The sequence below is a fragment of the Sceloporus occidentalis genome, unplaced genomic scaffold (assembly GCF_023333645.1).
Source record: "Sceloporus occidentalis isolate IW3139 unplaced genomic scaffold, rSceOcc1.0.p SCAF_6, whole genome shotgun sequence".
NCBI lineage: Eukaryota > Metazoa > Chordata > Lepidosauria > Squamata > Phrynosomatidae > Sceloporus > Sceloporus occidentalis.
Genome location: NW_028316986.1, coordinates 51,165,025 through 51,183,780, shown reverse-complemented (window position 1 = coordinate 51,183,780; position 18,756 = coordinate 51,165,025). Strand labels below are relative to the sequence as shown.

General features: G+C 38.4%; 1 protein-coding gene across 4 annotated transcripts in view; it reads left to right on the top strand.

Annotated features, from left to right (window-relative positions):
- ZFAND3 (zinc finger AN1-type containing 3) overlaps positions 1 to 18,756 on the top strand; it is a 173,046-nt gene that overhangs the window by 49,998 nt on the left and 104,292 nt on the right. For all 4 annotated transcript variants that reach the window (XM_089529602.1, XM_089529601.1, XM_089529600.1 and 1 more), the window contains exons 2-3: positions 539 to 579; positions 3,905 to 3,931. In XM_089529602.1, coding sequence (XP_089385728.1) covers positions 539 to 579; positions 3,905 to 3,931 — 68 coding nt within the window. The remainder of the gene's footprint in view (positions 1 to 538; positions 580 to 3,904; positions 3,932 to 18,756) is intronic.

Genomic DNA, 18,756 nt, shown 5'->3' with positions numbered 1-18,756 from the left:
GTGACATGGTTTCCCTTTGCTATCTATTTATCTTTTAAAAGCAGTTTTCCATCTTCTTTTCCCTTTTGCTTTTGCTCTAGTCCAGGGGTAGGCAACCTGCGGCCCGCGGGCCGGATGCGGCCCGGCAAGGCCTTGGGACCGGCCCCAGCCTGGTCCTGCCACCGATTGCCGCCAGGGCCTTTGGCCTCTCGCGCGCAGGGGCAATTGTGTATAGACGCCTCAGAAACATGCAATTTATATTAACATTTTTTTAAAAATCAGCAAATTTTTTTGCTTGTCCTCCACTTTTTTAAAAAAAGTGTCCACCATTTGAAAATGTTGTCCTACATTTGTCCCGGTTTATTTATGTATTTAAATTTTTTAAAAATTATTTAATTATTTATTTTTTGGCTTCGGCCCCCCAGTTGTCTGAGGGACAGCAACCCGGCCCCCGGCTCAAAACGGTTGCCTACCCCTGCTCCAGTCCTTAAATTTTCATACCGGTACTCTTAACTACTAAGGATTTTTAAGCTCTCCTTTTTTTCCCTCCTTGCCTCAGGTCCAGCAAGACTATGAATCTCTGTTCCAAATGCTTTGCTGGTAAGTGCAGTATAAAGGTTTGGTTTTGAGGTGTTTTCCCCCTCTGCCTTTTTTAAAAAAATGTAAATCTTAATCACTTGGCAACACCCTCCTTGGAATTCATGCGTAGGTCTCTGTTTCTTACTGTGTGTGCATGAAATCAGATTCTGCTTACTCGAGTGCTTCATTTATTTGCTCAAGTTTGTTGAAACAGTCTCCAATATGTATAAGAGCAAGAGCCCCTTGTGTACAGGCACCAATCAAGCCTTCACTCAGTGAAGTTTACAGAACTCAGGAATGTCCTTGAATTAGACAACTCCTGTCAGAGTGACTTGCATTGAGAGTTCAGATTACTGGTTCACAATGTTGAATTCAGTAAGACAGACCTTGATTATGTTGATTAATGCTGAGCGGTGTGTGTTTAGCTACTGTGGTAGCTGGGAAAATATTCCTGCCCCAGGCATGATGTTCTAGTCATAGAGTATTGAACTACATGTGTTAATGTTGGTGCAGATAAATCTATTTCCCCCTTTATTACTTTCTTACACATTATTATTCTTGAACACACAAACTGCTTTTAACACATTTTGTTTTCCCCTTTCAGCAGTAGTCACTGTTGTTCCTATTTTACAGATAGGGAATAGAGATTTGCCCAGAATTGTTCAAACCTCTGTGATAGTGGTATTTTGAATGTTGTCCTACCTAGCTCAGGCATTCTGGGCTGTACATTATTATTCCTGACTCGTGGCAGTTGCTGATAGTTAAAATATGTTAACAGTCGTGAAGAATTACAATCATATGACTGGTGAAATGAAACTTACTAATAAAATCTGTGAATAGTAGTATGCAGGTTTTTTATATTCTATATTACTTTAGGCAAGTAGCTGAGGGTCGGTACAGACAAATGCCTTGCGCCAGCCTGGGCCAGAAATTAGGGCTAGATAGGGCTGGGCGTCCACATGCACCCAGCCTTACTATCGTCACCTGTGTACCATCATGGTGCGCCCTCCTTTATACAGGGTGCACCATGATGATGCACATGTGTCAGAGTGCCCAAACGGTGCTCACAGGAAGGGGCGTCATTATGGCGCTCATGCCTAGAGCTGCTTTTTTTTAGGGAGCATATCGGTTCTGCACCATGCGGCTGCCGCAGAGCTGACCAGGGACAAAGGCAGGTGGCTTTTTGCCACCCATCTGTATGCCCCTTAGTCTTGATCTCTCTTCTTGTTCTTAGCTTATGTAAAATGGAGGAAGGAGAGGCATGTGTTAAGGAGCAGATAGAATGACTATAAAGGCTCTTAAGTATGCAAAAAAGAAGAAATTATTAGAACTAGCAGCAACTGAATGAACAAATTCCTTTGTTATACCTTCATTACTTTCAGAAGCTTCCTTCTGATGTCATTCTGGAGTAGATCAGATATTATGAACCGCCAGCCTCTATCCCCAAAATAGCAAGGCAGCATATCTTAGTAGTGTGAGAACTCCTATGGTTAGTTTCACAGTTGAATTTGATTGTCTAGTGCTGTGTTATAAAGAGTTTTAAGCCAATTCCTTTTAAAGAATTTTAAGCCAGTTAATATATTTTAAGATTTTTTTTGTAAAGGAAGAAGAAAACACAAAAAAGAACAACAAATTAAATATTAGGGTAATTGTGTTGCTCAAAATAAATTGGAGCACGTAACCACAGGAGGTCCTAGAAATTATATTCAGGTGTATGTGTGCCTCTGTGTTCAAAACACAATATAAATCAAGCAGGCATCACTAGTACACGGTATCTTGTTTCCTGCTTTTCCATAGCTGTATAACTCCAGTATAGGATAATATAAATGATATTTTGTATCAAAAACCATTGGAATGGTAGTTTCAACAATTTACTATGCTTTACAAATTATTTTTTAGCATCTTTGAAAGTAACCAAGCAAAAGAAGCTGTAGCATAAGCCCAGTGATGAGTGAGTAGGTATCTGAACACCACCTCATCACTGCGCTAGATCAGCTAGGTGCTGGGGATAGGAATAGGCTGGCTCTAAGATATTATTTCACTACACCCTTAGAGTGCTTCAGTTCCACTTTGATTGCTCAGGATGCCTCCTGTTGCATTCTGAGATTTGCAGTTTAGGGAAAGGCATTTAGAATTCTCAGCCAGAGATCTCTTAGGCCTCACTGAACTATTATTATTATTAATTTATATCCCACCTTCTTCCCAATATTCTATCTCCTCAAGATAGTTAATAAAATTTAAAACAGTCCGAAACATTAAAAATGCAAAGCTTAAAAAACAATTACACAATCTTAAAATGTGAAAAATATTACATATTAAAATTTTAAAACTTATACAGCACCCATGTCAGTGTGAGAAAGCCTGGCAGCATAAAAATGTTTTTGTCTCCCACCAAAGAAAAGCAGGGATTGAGTCAGCCTGGCCTCTCTAGGGAGGGAGTCCCAGAGCCTGGAACTACAAACCCCAGAATGCAACAGGAGGCAGCCAAAGCAGTAGAAGTTGAATTGCAGCACTATAGGAGTGTAGTGCGCTAATCTACTTAGTCTCAAAGTGGTACAGCATCGCTTTGCTTACTGATATTTAAATTATTGTAATCTGCCTTGAAACCCATTGTGAGAGAAAGGTGAGATATAAATCCTTGAAATAAATAAAAAATAAAATATTCCACATTAACCTGACTATGTCTCTAACACTTATTGTGGCATAATCCCGTGAACTAAAGCCCACTTAGCAGATGTAGTTGTGCTCTAGCCTCTTATCTTGTTCATTTTAGCATAAAAATATTATCAAATTGTCCTGTCATTAGGATATTCTGTTTAATAATGGATTCTGATATTACAAAGTACAGTACTTCAGTTTTAAAACTTTAAAACATGCCCCACCTTGTGTATTTTAAGTGTCTAAGTACTAAATTAATCAGATATGTCATTACTTAATGCACTGTAAGGGTGTTGTTGATATTTAAACAAAAATATGAAGTGCAAATATGCTTTGCCTTTCTGGATGCCTGTTGTTCTCTTCCACTTTCAGATTACTATATTAAAAAGTTCCTTGACTGGCATTTTGCCTCTGAGGCTTGAATACATTAATGTAGCATCCTGGGATTTTAGCCAGACCATTTCAACAGGAAAAATGTTGATCTTTTAAAAGTGAACTTTAATGTAAAGAGAAAGGTTAAAACCATGAGCTTGGCATCTTACAAATTCTCTAACATATGTATACTTAAGCCATAAGGATTTTTTTTAATACCACGTATATATTAAATTACACTTGTTACAACTGAATGTATGAAGGAAAACCTATGTTGTTTTTGATCTTCACTTCATTTTCTCTTTCTCTTTTTTAGAAAAAAGAAATCCACACAATGAAAAAGGTTAGTAAATCATTCAAGTCTCGTATCCTTGTCCTCTGCACAAGCCAGCCTTTGCTCCAAACAGAAGTAAGACTAAATGTATAAATTATTAGTCAACTAAGTTTTAAAAATACTAGCTGTTCTTAGTGCACCACAAGATTTTCTTTTAGATATTGGGCTTAATTTCATTCTTTTCCTCTAATTCTTCTGTATTTTGTATAGTAATCTCAAGAATCTTTTAGTTACAGGAAAAATGTCTTCATCCTATGGGAATGAAGGCCTTTCCAGAATAAAGTCCTCGTCCACATAACAATCACTCCCATACACCATGGACACTTTTGGTCTGTGCCATGACTCTGCCCACAATTATTAGATTTTAATGTTATTTATGTAATTTTAATCTCAATTTGTTTAATAAGTTTTAAAGGTGGGATATTGTGTATATCACTATGATTTTATATGCTGTTCGCCACTTTGATTGTTTTTACAAAAAGCGAGATACAAATGAAAGTTTTATTTTATATTTTATTATTTATTATTACTTACCTTAAGGCAAATACAGAGCAATCAGTGGGGGTGGGTGGGGGTAAAAAACCCTGAAAACCATTGTTTAATAGGTGTGCAACCGAGTGATAAAATAATGCTTAGCAACTCAGTTTAACCAGTTAAAAAGAGTACAAGTTATTCCAGTGTCCCATCTGACAGCCAGATACAAAAATCCTACACCCTGAATTGGTCTCGAGCACTAGTCATGCAGGAAATAATGTGCTGAAAGTTGTCTGTTGAAGGTCCTGTTTCAAGACAATGTCAACATCTTATATCTTGTCATAATTACAAAAAAGGAGATTCTGATTAAACATTAGGTAAAAAATCCTTATAGTAATAAATGTTCAACATTGGAATAGACTGTTTTGGAATACAGTGGGTTCTCTTTACTTGGAAGTTTTAAAACAGAGGCTAAATGACCATCTTTCAAGACTGCTTTAGTGATGGATTCGTGTACTGGCGGGGGTTGGATTAGATGGGCCTTAGCATCTTCTCCAATGCTCTCTTTTTATGTTTTCCAGTTTTGTCAGGGTAGGTGTAGGTGGTATACTTTTCCACCTTAAGTTACTAATTATAGTTTAACTATATAGTGCAGATTTACAATCTGGATGTGTACATCTTGCATATATTTGTAGTCGTAATGAGTAGCAAAGGAAAAGTGGAATTAGTGTGATACAGATAATTTGGAATCATTTTCTGCAAGTTTAGATCAGAGAACCATTACTGATGGAATTTCAAACTGGTGACAAATTAAAAGTACCTCTCATTTTATCTCATTATTGTGTATATTATGTTATATTGAACAGCAGTCATCAAATAAAGATATATTTATACAGTTGTAGAGTTCAAAGGAACTTTGGAGGTGATCTAAATTAATCCACTGTCCAATACAAGCTCTGCATCCTTGACTGATGTCCATCTGGTCTCTCAATAACTCAAGTGAAAGACAGCCTACAACTTCCTGCAGCAGAGTATTTTAATTGCCAGCAGTTGTCAACATTAGGAACATTCTCCTAATGAAGGTGTCTTGCTTTATTTTAGGGGTGGGCAACTGTTGAGGATGGGGAAGCTGCATTATTCCCCAGGATACATTGGAGGGCAGTTTCAGGGTTTTTTGCCACAAAATGCCCCCACATCTGGGGGATCACATCCTGTTCACTTCCTGGTTTTTTTCTAAGGACTGTTCTCAACCTAAAATCTCTTCCCTCTCCACCATGTTGAAAATTCCTCCATGCCCCTTAGAAACTGTTTAGATGATGATGATGATGATGATGATGATGATGATGATGATGATCAGTGGTCCTGGGGGACAGAAAAATGGCTCTGGGGACTGCATGCAGTCCATGGGCCATACTTTTCCACCTTCTGCTTCACATTAACTGAATCACTGAGTTTGATATATCCAACTGGTCATTACACAAAACATATACGGTAATAGATACAAGCATGATCTGCCCACAGAAGATACCTGTCTGAAGGTGCTGGCCAGTTTTCTGTTGTACAAATATGAGAAAGGAAGTGGAAAGTTGACAGTCTATTGTCTCAGTTGCTGAGCCATTGTCCCTTGCTAGTTCCCTATTTTTTGTGGTTATCTTAAATAAGGAAGTCCATGAAAGTATCACACCTTTAAAAAATTATTCTCCTCTGGAATATTTAGCTGAGGTGCTTATGAGGACATGAACAGAACTTATGTTGAGATAAATGTTCATTCCTTTTCACATCAAAATATCCAGCAAAATAGTTGTTAGGGGAAAGGTATATCTGGGCTAAAAGACAGCCCTAAATGTTCTCTTCTGGCAAATTATTTCCAGCTCACAGTAGTAAGTTGTAGCATATGTTAATGTAGCCACCAATAATTTTTTAGTGAGTAATTTATCATTCAGTGATGTAAAGATATTGATCCTTTATCTATCAGCTAGAGGTAGCTAGTTTTTAGCATCACAATCAGGGATATATTTTGAGTAGTGACTGGTGGCATTTTTCTTAACAAACACTGAATTTTTTAAAATGACACATTACACACTAGAGAAATGACTTCAATTTGGCTTAAAATTATTGTTCTTTTTGTTGTTGGATTTATGTTTAGGGTTGTTGGGGGTATTTTTCTATGAGTTTTTGTCTTCTGATGAATAAAATACTTTGAGATTATTGTGCTTTCATTTCTCTTAGGAAGAAATAACTTCTTCCTATTGCTACAACTGGGTTCTGAGGCTGTGGAGACAAATGTAATGTCCCATTAGTAAGTCCATAGCTGCAGTGATAAAATTCCAAGTACTGTGTTTCATCTTTTGGGCCATATTTGACTACAGGACTTAACATTTTAAATCCTTATTGGTATATAATCTGAGTTATAGACTCAAAAGCCCATAAAATAGATGGCCTGAAGATTGAATGATTTTCTTAGGGCTAGATCATGAAATAAATCTGTTGACACCTGTTGCAGCAAGTCAAAATAATATCAGATCATTTCAAACAAATTTCACAAAAAGTAGAAATTATTATTGTATACAGTGAAGTTAATGTGTTTGTTCTATTAGTTTATGTCTGATTTTAATGAGACATATGCTCTCTTCAGAAGGGCCTTTGTGGCGCCCCGGTCACATGCCAGGGGTTGGCAGAGGGCACACCGCCCATACTGGCCTCACCCCTAGCATGTGACAGGGGCATCAAAATGGTGGCACCCTATACACACAGGCGCCGCCATTTTGATGCGATGGACACTTAGCGTCTGCACGTCCCGGCATCATTGTGATAGAATATAAACATTTGAAAAATTGACTAATTCCTGTAAAATTAGTTTACTTAAACAAAATAATCTTCATTTTATTCTTAATGTAGATTTATAATATAAGTGCTACTTTAGTGACCAATCTGTACTTCACGTGTTTTTGCAGCAAGTTGAAGAGACTTTAGGTGTCATTTTATGGGCTTACAAATAGCTCACTGAGTAGCTAAAGGCATCATTCTGTATATAACAGTAATAATAATAATAATAAAATTTTTATTTATATCCCGCCCTTCCTGCGATCAGGGCGGCTTACAACAGAGATTAAAACAATCCATACAATACAAAAGATTAAAATACAAATACATCAGCCCTCCATTTAAAATAACAGGCATAAAAGCCCCATAGCCCAACCTCTTGGCCACGGAAGAGGAGGGAGGCCCACAGGATTTTAGTCGGGGAATGCCTGTTGGAACAGGAAGGTTTTCAGGTCCTTCCTGAATTGGGCCAGGGTGGTAGTCGAGCGGAGCTCAGTGGGCAGCGTATTCCAAAGGGCTGGGGCAGCCGTGGAGAATGTCCTCCGTGTGGTGGAGGCTAACCTAGCCCCAGGCACCTTCAGTAATTGCTGCCCAGACGTTCTGAGGGTGCGAGGCGGAATGTACGGGGAGAGGCGGTCCTTTAGGTATCCTGGGCCCAAGCCATTTAGGGCTTTATAGGTGATCACCAACATCTTATATTGAGCTCGGAAGCGGATAGGCAGCCAATGGAGGTCTTTCAAAACCGGTGTTATATGGCTGGTCCTGGGAGCACCAGTGACCAGCCGGGCTGCCATATTCTGCACCATTTGCAGCTTCCGAGTTTGGTATAAGGGTTGCCCCATGTAGAGTACATTGCAGAAATCCAGTCTCGAAGTTACCAGAGCATGTACAACAGTTTCTAGGTCCCTCTGGGCCAGGTATGGGCGCAGCTGGCGAATAAGCCGAAGCTGATAACAGGTGCTCTTGACCGTCACATTCACCTGAGCTGTCAGGTGAAGTGACGAGTCAAGAAGCACCCCCAAACTGCGCACGGAGTCCTTCACAGGGAGCGTGACCCCGTTCAGGACAGGTGGAACCACCGCCATTCCTGGACCAGGAGAACCTATCACTAGTACCTCCGTTTTCTCTGGATTCAATTTGAGTCGGTTTTCCCTCATCCAGCCCATTACTGACTCTAGACAGGCCACGAGAGGAGAGACGCCATCCCCAGTCACTGCATCAGTCGGAGACATAGAGAAAATGATTTGGGTGTCATCAGCGTACTGATAACCCCGCGCCCCATGTCTCCGGATGATCTCTCCCAGCGGTTTCATGTAAATGTTAAATAGCATGGGAGACAGAATGGCTCCTTGAGGAACCCCAGTTTTAAGGGGCCTCTCGTCAGAGCACACGTCTCCCAGCTGCACCATCTGGGACCTTCCGGAGAGTAAGTGTAACAGTAAGGTTCTCTGCGCTTCTTCTTTTTCTTTAATCTGACTCACAGTGCTCCCTACTGCTGGTATATGAGTCAAGAGATATGATATTCACCCTTTGCTTCAGCAGGTTTATTGGAAAAGAAGCAAACATAGCCATAATGCAGTGTTCTTTTGGACCGGTCTTTCATAACAGAGGAATAATCATTTGGATCTTGTTAAAGCAGTCCGTGGCTACTTTCTGCTGCATGGTTTTTATTTTGTTTTGTTTTTTAAAAATAGTTTTGTATGATGCAAAGGTAACAGAAGTTACTCTATCTGTTGATGATTCCTTAAGAATATTTATTTCCATGTGCAATCCTAGAAGTTACAATATGTGTGAATATCCCAATTCTGATGTTGTATTTTGAAATTACTAATCTGTTGTTAGCAGCAAGAGAAACACAAAAGCAGAGCATGATGTGCTCACATTCTGTGAAAGGGCAGTTGTGCTTTAAGTTGTCTGTTCAAGAACATCCTCTCATGAATAGGAGAGCTGCAGTACAATTTCTCCTGCATTAAAGCTTGATAGAAGTTGGCACCTCAATTTGTGTTTCTCTATTAGGCCAATGCTTTGTGGTGTGTTTTAACAGCATTCAGGCTCGCCTTTATAGCTGTAGCCTATTGTGTGTTTGGTGGAAGACTGTTACTGAAGTCATTCTCTGAGTAGCACTGTGAAGCTCACAGTACGTTTGCATCCATGTCCATTTTATATTGAACTGATTTACCACTCTTGAAAAATATTACCATAACTATGGCTCTAAATGGTAATAAATGGTTGCCCATGACTTTGTAAGTGCAGCTGCAGTACACATTTTTACAGTGTTTTTCAATATATATATATATATATATATATATATATGTCATCAGCGTACCTAAAATATTTATTTCGTATATTTATTTCGTATATTTATTTATTCATTCCTATTCCCATATTATTCGTTTTCTGCTCACAACTGAGTTATAAAAACGTAGGTAGTGGATAATGTGCTCTGAAGCAGATTATCTTTATTTAGAATATACTACCCAACTTCACACTTGGTTCAGAGCAATTTACAAAATCAAGGTATCAGAAAACAGTAAAGCTACCCAGATAGACAAAGCACTTAAAGATAAGCACTTAAAATGGGGCAACCTACAAGGTTAAAATATGTCCAAAAACACTTTAAAAAGCCTATGAGCACCACATGTTTTCCCTGCAGTACCAATGGTCACCCCTGGGAAGAATGTTCCATGGATGAGCAGAAAACGCCCCTTTTCTTGTTAACCATTTCATATCCAACAGGAGGAAAGGGTCCAGCTGATAATGTAGGAGTAGGAAAACAGACGGAAGAGGCCAGCTGATGATGTAGGAGTGCTGGCAGAATGATGTGGCAGGAGATGCTCATTTTAAGTTATCTTAGTCCCAACTGTGAAATGGATTGTTGGGATCTTATTACTCATTCCATAGATGGCTTTCCTTAATTCAGGTATGTGCAATTGTGATCCTCCAGATATTTTTTGACTTGAACTTCCTTCAGCCCTAGCCAGTATAGCGAATGGTGAAGATTGATGGGAGCTGCAGTCCAGAAACATCTGGAAAGATACTGTTCCTTATCCTGGATAATGGAGCACACCAGGGAATTTCAGAAGAAAATATGCATGGCTTTATTGACTACAGCAAAGCCTTTGAGTGTAAAGATCATGAAAAGCTATGGCTTGTGCATAAAAGAATAGGAGTGCTACAACATCTGATTGTCCTGAAGTGTAATCTCTACTCAGGATAAGAGGCTGCCATCAGAACAGAATATAGCGCGCCCCGCGTCATAGCTGAAAGACACGCTGGGAGAAGGGGCGGTGTGTCCCATAGGGAATAATGGGGTGTATGCCTGTGGCACACGCACGCCACTGCATGCACAAGCCCCATTCATTTAAATGGGGGCTCGAGCATAGGCAGAATTAGCTTTACGCAGGGGAGTCCAGAATGGATCCCCCGCATAAAGAAAGGGCAGACTGTACAGAGAAACAAAAAGTTTCCCAGTTGGCAAAAGGGTCAGGCAAGTCTGCATACTACATGCTATCATTCTATTTATTCAACATGTATGCATTAACTATTTTATGCAGAGATATGAGGAAGGAGCATTAACAACTTAAGATATGCAGATAACATAGTACTACTACCAGAAACTAACAAAAGACCTGGAACAATTACTGAAGGAGGTCAAGGAGGAAAGTGCTAAGGTTGAGTTAATTCTGAACATTAAAAAACAAAACAAAAGTAATTACCACAGAAGATCTACAAGATAACCCTAAATAACTAGACTATTGAGTTCCTGTATCTTGATTCAAATATTGTTCGGAATGGAGACTTCAGACAAGAAATCAGAAGACTTGGAAGGGCAGCTATGAAAGAAATGAACAGGATCATAAAGTGTAAACAGATAACTCTGGACACTAAAGTGAGGATAGTCCAAGCCATTTTATTCCCCATAATAGTTTATAGAGAGCTGGACAGTGAAAAAAGTTGATAGTGGTGATAGTGGTGAAGAAGGCCAAGGATACCATGGCTAAGGAGACAAACAAATGGCTGCTAGAACAGATCAAGCCTGAACTCTTCCTGGAAACCAAAAAGATTAAATTGAGGCTGTTGTACTTTGTATTGTTGCATTTTGGCCACATAATTAGGAAAAATGAATCATTAATAAAGACAGTGGTGCTAGGAAAGGTGGATGGCAGTAGAAAGAGTGGAAGACCACATGCTAGATGGTTAGACTTGATACAGGAGAACATGGGCCTGGGCCTACAGGGCAGAGAGGTTAGGGACAGGGAATCTTGGAAAGGTCTCATTCGCAGGGTCACCATGAGTCAAAAGTCAACTCAAGGGCAATTAACAACAAGAAGAATCCTGGCCATAGTTGAATATTCTATTGTTCAAATACTATTTAAATATGGTTTGATTTAGGGCATATTTATCATACATTTCTGCAAAAATATATATTCTTCCTGTCAAAAAGAGGAAACAAAGTACTTGTTAGAAACTTGCAAACCCAAAGGTCTGAATCCTGGTTTATGATGAAATACCTTCATCCTATTCTTTTTTGTTTGTTTGTTAATGTTTGTCTTCTGGTTCTGCAACTGCCTGACAGATTTTACTAATGGACAGTAAAGATTGATCGTCAAAGGCAGAAAGACCATAAGGAAATTTTTTCACAAAGATTTGAATATGACAGAGTATATTTTCCTTTCCGGCAAAGCACTGTATGTCTCCTTTGTGTTGTGGCATTGTAGTAGTCCGTCTCTTATGTTTCTGTCTTATTAATATTGCATTCATCTAACTTCTAGCTCATTAACCTTGCTTTCTACATGGCCTGCTGCAACATCAGCTCTAATTTAGTCTGGAGTGTGTGTGTTCTCAGATGATTACTTTTTTTGAATATGACTTATTTGTGAAGAGACTTTTGCACATTGTCAGCACAAAAGCAGAAGAAAGTTGGGGATTGGTCAGTGAATTCTTTGTTGATTACATTTTATTTTATTTTTAGCAGTGATTTTCTATTTCATCTATTTAGGATTGGGTGGAAAGAAATCTTCTCTTCTGTCCATGTTTATCAAATCATCTGAATTATGGAAAAGCCTGTCTACTGTTTTCTATATTTGCTCTTTTGGAAACCATATGTAGTTTATAAAGACACTAGTGATTTGTTCCCCTGCTTCCCTGTAGAGTTAGTTCCATATTACAATCTAATTCCATGTTCGTGTCGTGCACTCCTGAGCTGTTAATTTGTACATTTCGATGCAGTTTGTTTCATCGTGTTTTTGTAATCCAAACTGAATGTAACGAGCTGTGTGCTTTAGAGACCTTGCCTTGCCTTGCCAATTAGAAGAAGTGGTTACTGAGAGAGAGTATGTTTTTAATAAAACATGGCACCAGTGAGTGGGATTAAGATCTCTTGGGAATAAAAGGAACTATTAAACTCTTTCTGTCCAAAAAGAAGACCAGCCTATGAGAGATTAGATTTAAATTGCCTAACCCATTCCTTTTGGAAGAGTAACCAAACAAATCTTGTGTTTGTCATATGTTTGTCATTGTTAACATTTAGTATTGAGAGGACTTCAAGGTTTATAGACATGAAGGGCAACACTTCTCCAAGACTTCTGCTAATTGATACAAATTTTTAAAAGACCTAAATATATAAATAGCCTCTTGAGTCAATTGTTCTTTCAACTTAACACAAGCAATTAGAATAGTAGTCATGATAGCTCTTGTCTATGAAAAATATGATGAGAAGAAAATTTGTTTGTTTAACCTGTTAACTGGCATTAATTAGATTATAATGGACACTCACCTTCTGTAAACATTTTTTAATCATGAAAGCTGTTCTGAACAGTTATCAAATCATAATACAAATCGTTTTGCCTTTGTTAAATGAGTAGTCTTATTTTACTGTTTGCAGTGTTAGTAGAAACCAGCCAGTAATGTTTAGTGTATATAATAATTGACCAAAGGAAGCTTGCCTCTTGAGAATTATATAAAATGTCAAAGAATTACTCAGTAAAGTAAAATTAGAATCCATTTATTTCTTTGTAAATGTTGTTTATCTGAGGAGAAAGTGTTTCTTTTTTTGTTGTTTTTTTGTAGTGAATAGAGTTAACAATAAGAACCATTTCTCTCTTTCCCCTTAATAATGGTTGGAGGGCTTTGTTTGGCTTTGTCCTGTTATTAGTTTTGTATTTTACTTTAAAAAGAAGACACAGGTAATGGATTTGGAAACAATACTGCATTTGGGTTACTTTTAAACCAAAACACCACTACTAATTTTTGTATACTTCTGTCTCCCATTTTATTCCTGCAGTGACTATCTATGCACTCTTTAAACTGACATGGACACTTCTAGGTTTATTTATATTTTAAAATACTCCCCAAATGTGGAAACACACCTGAAATCATAAAACATGGATTTCAGTGACTGACTATGGCCCTGTGCAGACCGGCACTTTGGGACGGCCTGGGTGTGGAGTTGGGGCATAGTGTGTACACAACGCACACCCAGGTTGTGCCCCAGGATGCTGCGCACCACACAGCACACAACATCATAGTGCTCCTCCGGCACTGTGTCTGCAAGACACAGCACTGAAGGAGCCCTGTATAGCCACGGCGCCACAGCTATCGCATCCTGGAACGGCATGTGGTTACTGTGGCCCTGATCTGGCTGAAAAAGGGGCGGCTGGAGGCCGCCCCTCCGGGGCTGTTTGCACAGCCCCTATATGTCTTGGCTTTCCTCCCAAAATACATAGTTCAGATAAATTGCATATTATGGAAAAGGTAATTACATATAACAGTTCTATTTCCTCCTATTGCTGTGCAATGAATCTTATAAAAGAAAAACAATCCATCCAAAATTTGACTTTGTTATGCCTGTACTAATATCCTGCTCTCTCATTATATGCGTTTATGTGATATAGTTCCATTTATGTGTATTTATTACCTTCTCAATGGAAAACCATCAAGCATCTGAAATAAATCCTATTATTATTATTATCCTATATGAAGAATATTGAATGTATTTTCTGCCGTTCTTAATATTCATATGTGACAACCGTGAAATTTCCTCAGGTAGCAACAATTTTTATGTTACTTTTATCAGAATTCCTTTCATAATCACAGCGCTAGCATTGTTGCTCACAGATAACCACTACTCCACAACATTTGCCCATTTTAGCATACTATGTTTTTTTTAACTTTCCAGTGATATGCACCTATTAAAGAAGGTCCATTCTCTGCCATAATGACAAACAATCCCCATTTCTAAAAGAGCACTTTATATAATTGAACAGAGGCCTGTTACAGACTGCCAAGATAAAGCTGCTTCATGTCTCTTTGGAGGTATGCTATTTAAATGATGCATGGGTCCTAAGAGTTCGGAGGTCGCGCCAAAGCCACAATCCATTCCTAAGCACTGGAGTGCAGCTTTGGTGAAGCTTCTGGATTCTTAGGATGCATGCATCATTTAAATAGCATACCTCCAAAGAGACCCGAAGCAGCTTTATTTTGGCAGTCTGTAACAGGCCAGACTGTACCAGAACTTTTTTTATCCCAACAGTACAGCTTTTTTCAGTTCAAGAGTAAAACATTAATCAAGTAGTCTAAGACTTTCTTGCCATCTACCGCTGAAGTACAGCACATGATATGAACACTACATGCAGTTTACACATATACTAGGATGGGTCTGCAGTCTTTGACGTGGTACCCAAAAGACATTTTGGAGACACTAAAAAGTTTTTGTGTTAGCATTTACTGATTCAACATCTGAGGAAACCTGTGGTGACATAACATGAAAACCAGTTATAGTTCTGCATTACTGAAACAGCTTGAAAAGGTGTAGTGTTCCAGTGTAGGTGAAATCTGAAGCCTCAGCCTCTGTCCTTTGCAGAGGACCCCTGATTTTTTTTTCTCGTGGTTTCAAAATGTTTCATCCCAAAGTGTAATTAGACACTTGGGATTTCCAAGCCAGTTCAAAAAACTGGGCATTCTCTGATACCAGACTATTTCAGAGTTGGAAGAATATCATAGGGACTGGGATTAAAGTGTTTTTGTGTAAGGCAGGTAATACAGTATATTTGTATACTGTTCATTTTTGTGTGGGGTGAAAGAAAGTCTTCACTGTTTAAATGGGTTTCCCTTTTCTCTTTGTATGTAAAAGCCCAGTTAAAAACTAGCAACATAAAACAAAATGAGCTTCTAAATGTGTAATTCAGACTATATTTAAAATCTAACTATAACTGGCAAAACTATAATTGGTAAAACTATACTTGTACTGTATTCTTCAATGACTTCTGTATTAAATCTGCATAGCTGATTAAGTAAAATAAATCTTAAAATGTCATAGAATAAGAATTAAGTGATATTCTTCTATGCTGATGCCAGGGATTTCTGGAATTAGACTCTTCTTGGAAATTGAACTTGCTCTGTGCTGTAGAAATGAAAGTTGTCTTAGCAACAGCAACAGCATGAAAACCTGTATAATATTGGAACAGGTGTGTGAACATTCTTGTTAGGAAAACTAAACAAGCATTTTTATTGGAAATTATTGATTCTACTTTGGCTCTAGTGTTGTAACTACTGTTGGTCTTAGGAGAGCCAGTTTTGGTGGGACAATGGTAGACATAAAGGAGTCTGTGTTTGAATAATTGGCTTGCTGTAATGTTAAACAGACGAGTTACTGGCTGTTGATACATTTGCAGTTTGTGATCCATAGGGGTGAAAAGTAGATTCCGACAGTATAACATATCAGAAAATAGTGTACTGTATTAAGACAATACTGCTCATGCCATAAACCAGCAATTAATTGCTACATACTTTCTGGTGTTGTGTAGCGGTGGCAAGGGATGGCAGATAAAACTGTCTTTATTATATGCAGAGAAATGTACCCAGTCAGCTCCCAAGTAGTTTGGCACCTAGCAGGGTAGCTTTCTCTCCTGACTGCTTTAACTGTCATTGCAGTACTCCCAGTAATTTTACTCCTGCAGTCATATTTTCTATGCTGTTGGTACAGTAGTTGAAACTAGCCAACAGAAAGGCAGCCACGTTCCGGAGTGTTTATGCATAGCAGCATAAACTTTTCCATACAAGATGCTGATGCCCACCAACCCAACTTCACAAGGTGCTGGGACATGCAACAGGGCTTCCTCTGAAGATCTGTTGGTTAGGACTTTTGTGTAAACATCACCGGGATTCTACAAACATGATTCAAGAAGAAAATAGGATTGTATACCTCCATGAAAATGAAGACAGTCTTTTAAAAGTTTCTTCCATGGCAGACTCTTATTTTCTCTTATTTCTCTCTTTCATGCACCAAACTGAAGCTGAATGAGACAAAAGCTATGATGTAATACTTAAAACAATAGTCCGTTAAATGCCAACCTAAGAGCTCCTCTTATAGGTAGATGTATGGGAGGCATTTATGAAAGCAAGAATTGACATGTACGTATGAGGAATGAGGGGGGATCTTTCAAAGGTTTGCAAAAATGAATGCTTCTTTTTTTTACTATTTTATGACGCATGGTACCTGATATGTAAAGAAAAAACCCTAGAGTTGGCTGAGAAGAAGTAGTCTACAGCTGGTTCTTTAAAGTCAGGATGAATTGTTTTTTTTGACATGCTTTTGATCTTGGTTTTCTTACTTGTGTGGTGCCAGTTTCAACTGGATGTCTACCACATTAAGGCAATTTTCTAAGAAAAATCCAAGGAGTGGTGAAAGTCGTACTTCTCTGTTCATGACAGAATCTCTGAATGTATTCATTACCCTTGCTGAAATCTGTCTGCCCCTGCCCTTTCATTATTACTTGTTAGATAGTCCTTATGTCTCTAGCAGAACTTATTAAAATACTGGTAGTCCTCAGTCACAGTAATGCCTGGCTGTTCTGCAGTTTCCATTAGTTCAGTATGATATCTTAAATCTGGTTTATCCTTTTAATTTTTTAAAATCTGTTGTATCTTCATTAGTTCTAGTCTAGATGCAAGTCTTTTTTTAAAAAAATTGAATACTGTGTATACTCTAGTAAGTCTAGAAAATTTAGTAAAAAAAATTAGTAACACAAACCCCCAAAACATTGGGTTGATTTCACTGGTTAACGTAAGTACTGTACTTTAACTCTTACCAAAAAGGAATCAAACCCTTCTCTGAATAGAGTAGTAAAAGGCAAGAGCTTAGTCCATCCAAAGAGCACCTAAAGAAACATCAGCCTGCTCTAATCTCTCCACCATGACACTGCTTCTGGGTGAATGTCTGGGTGGGAAAATGTCGGTGGTGGAGGCAGCTCTTTGGTGCTTCCCCTTTAAAAGGATCATTGAAAGGAATCAGGCTTTGAAAGGTCTGAATAAGACATTTGTGAATGTTTGTCAGCTTTTCTGGGTTAAGGCAAAGGCTATAATCACTATTAATGTTTGCTTTGGCATTTTATCCTTTTTGACATGTGTAATTCTTCTTAGTCCCACATGCCCGGTTGCCTCCCCCACACATCCCACAGGCATAATTTCCTGTAATCCCTTCTTCATCCATCCAGCCTTTAGAGTGAGCACAGTTGTGCCTGCCAGAATTTTGTAGAATCTTTCACATCATTTTCCTTTGTTTCAACCTTTACCTCCTTTGTTACATGCCCCTAAGTTTTACCCTTGGGTTATCTACGAGTCGTATCAAAATCCATAATTTTGCCCTCAAAACCCGCCCTCCCCACAACTTATACATGAGACTGAATTATAGTCAAGTGTAACACCACATTTTTGCATCTAGGCAAGTTAGGATCTTCAATCCTTCTCAGGGTCTTAGAAAAAATTGGCAGTATTTTAGCTAGGTAATTTTAGACTCTGGACTTAATTGTTTTAATGACTTGCATCTAGAGTGGGAGATAGAGCTCTAGATGGCTATGTGTATCTTTTACTCACTATCACTGTCATTCTGCAATTTACAATCTGTACAACTGATATATTAGACTAAAAGTACACTTGGGCAACATGACAATATGTATTTAAAACAAAAACAAAATAAGCACTTGTAACCATATACATAGGTTTCCCCTTAAAAATCCTGGTTTGGTTCAGATGTACCACAGCTTGAAGACATCCCCTTTTTTGGCCTCACCATGCATTTGATTTGAACATCACCTTTACTAATGCTAGATATTTATATTAAGGGAATCAGGCAAGATTTTGTTCAAGGGGGCTTACAGCAGGCAGTGAAAACAATTTTGGGCTTCTGGTGGGATTGCCTATTCCTTATCCTTCTAAGTTGTGAATTTCATTAGAACAGCTCTCAAGCAATGAAGAAATTTTCTTTCTATCAACTGAGACAAGATTTATACTGCTTTAAATAAGGCTGCTTTTCACACATAATGTTCCTCTGTATGTTGATGATTAAAAGTTAAAACTGTCATGGTAGCATGCAACTGGTTTTCTTGGCAGACAAGACTTAAACTGAAGATTTATTTTCCATGATAAACTTAAACCCTTAACCCTCCCCCCCTCTGACAGCAATGGTACTTGGTTGATTGGTATTAATACGGGTTTTAACAGTTTTATTGTATAGTATATGTATTGCATTTGTCGTGATT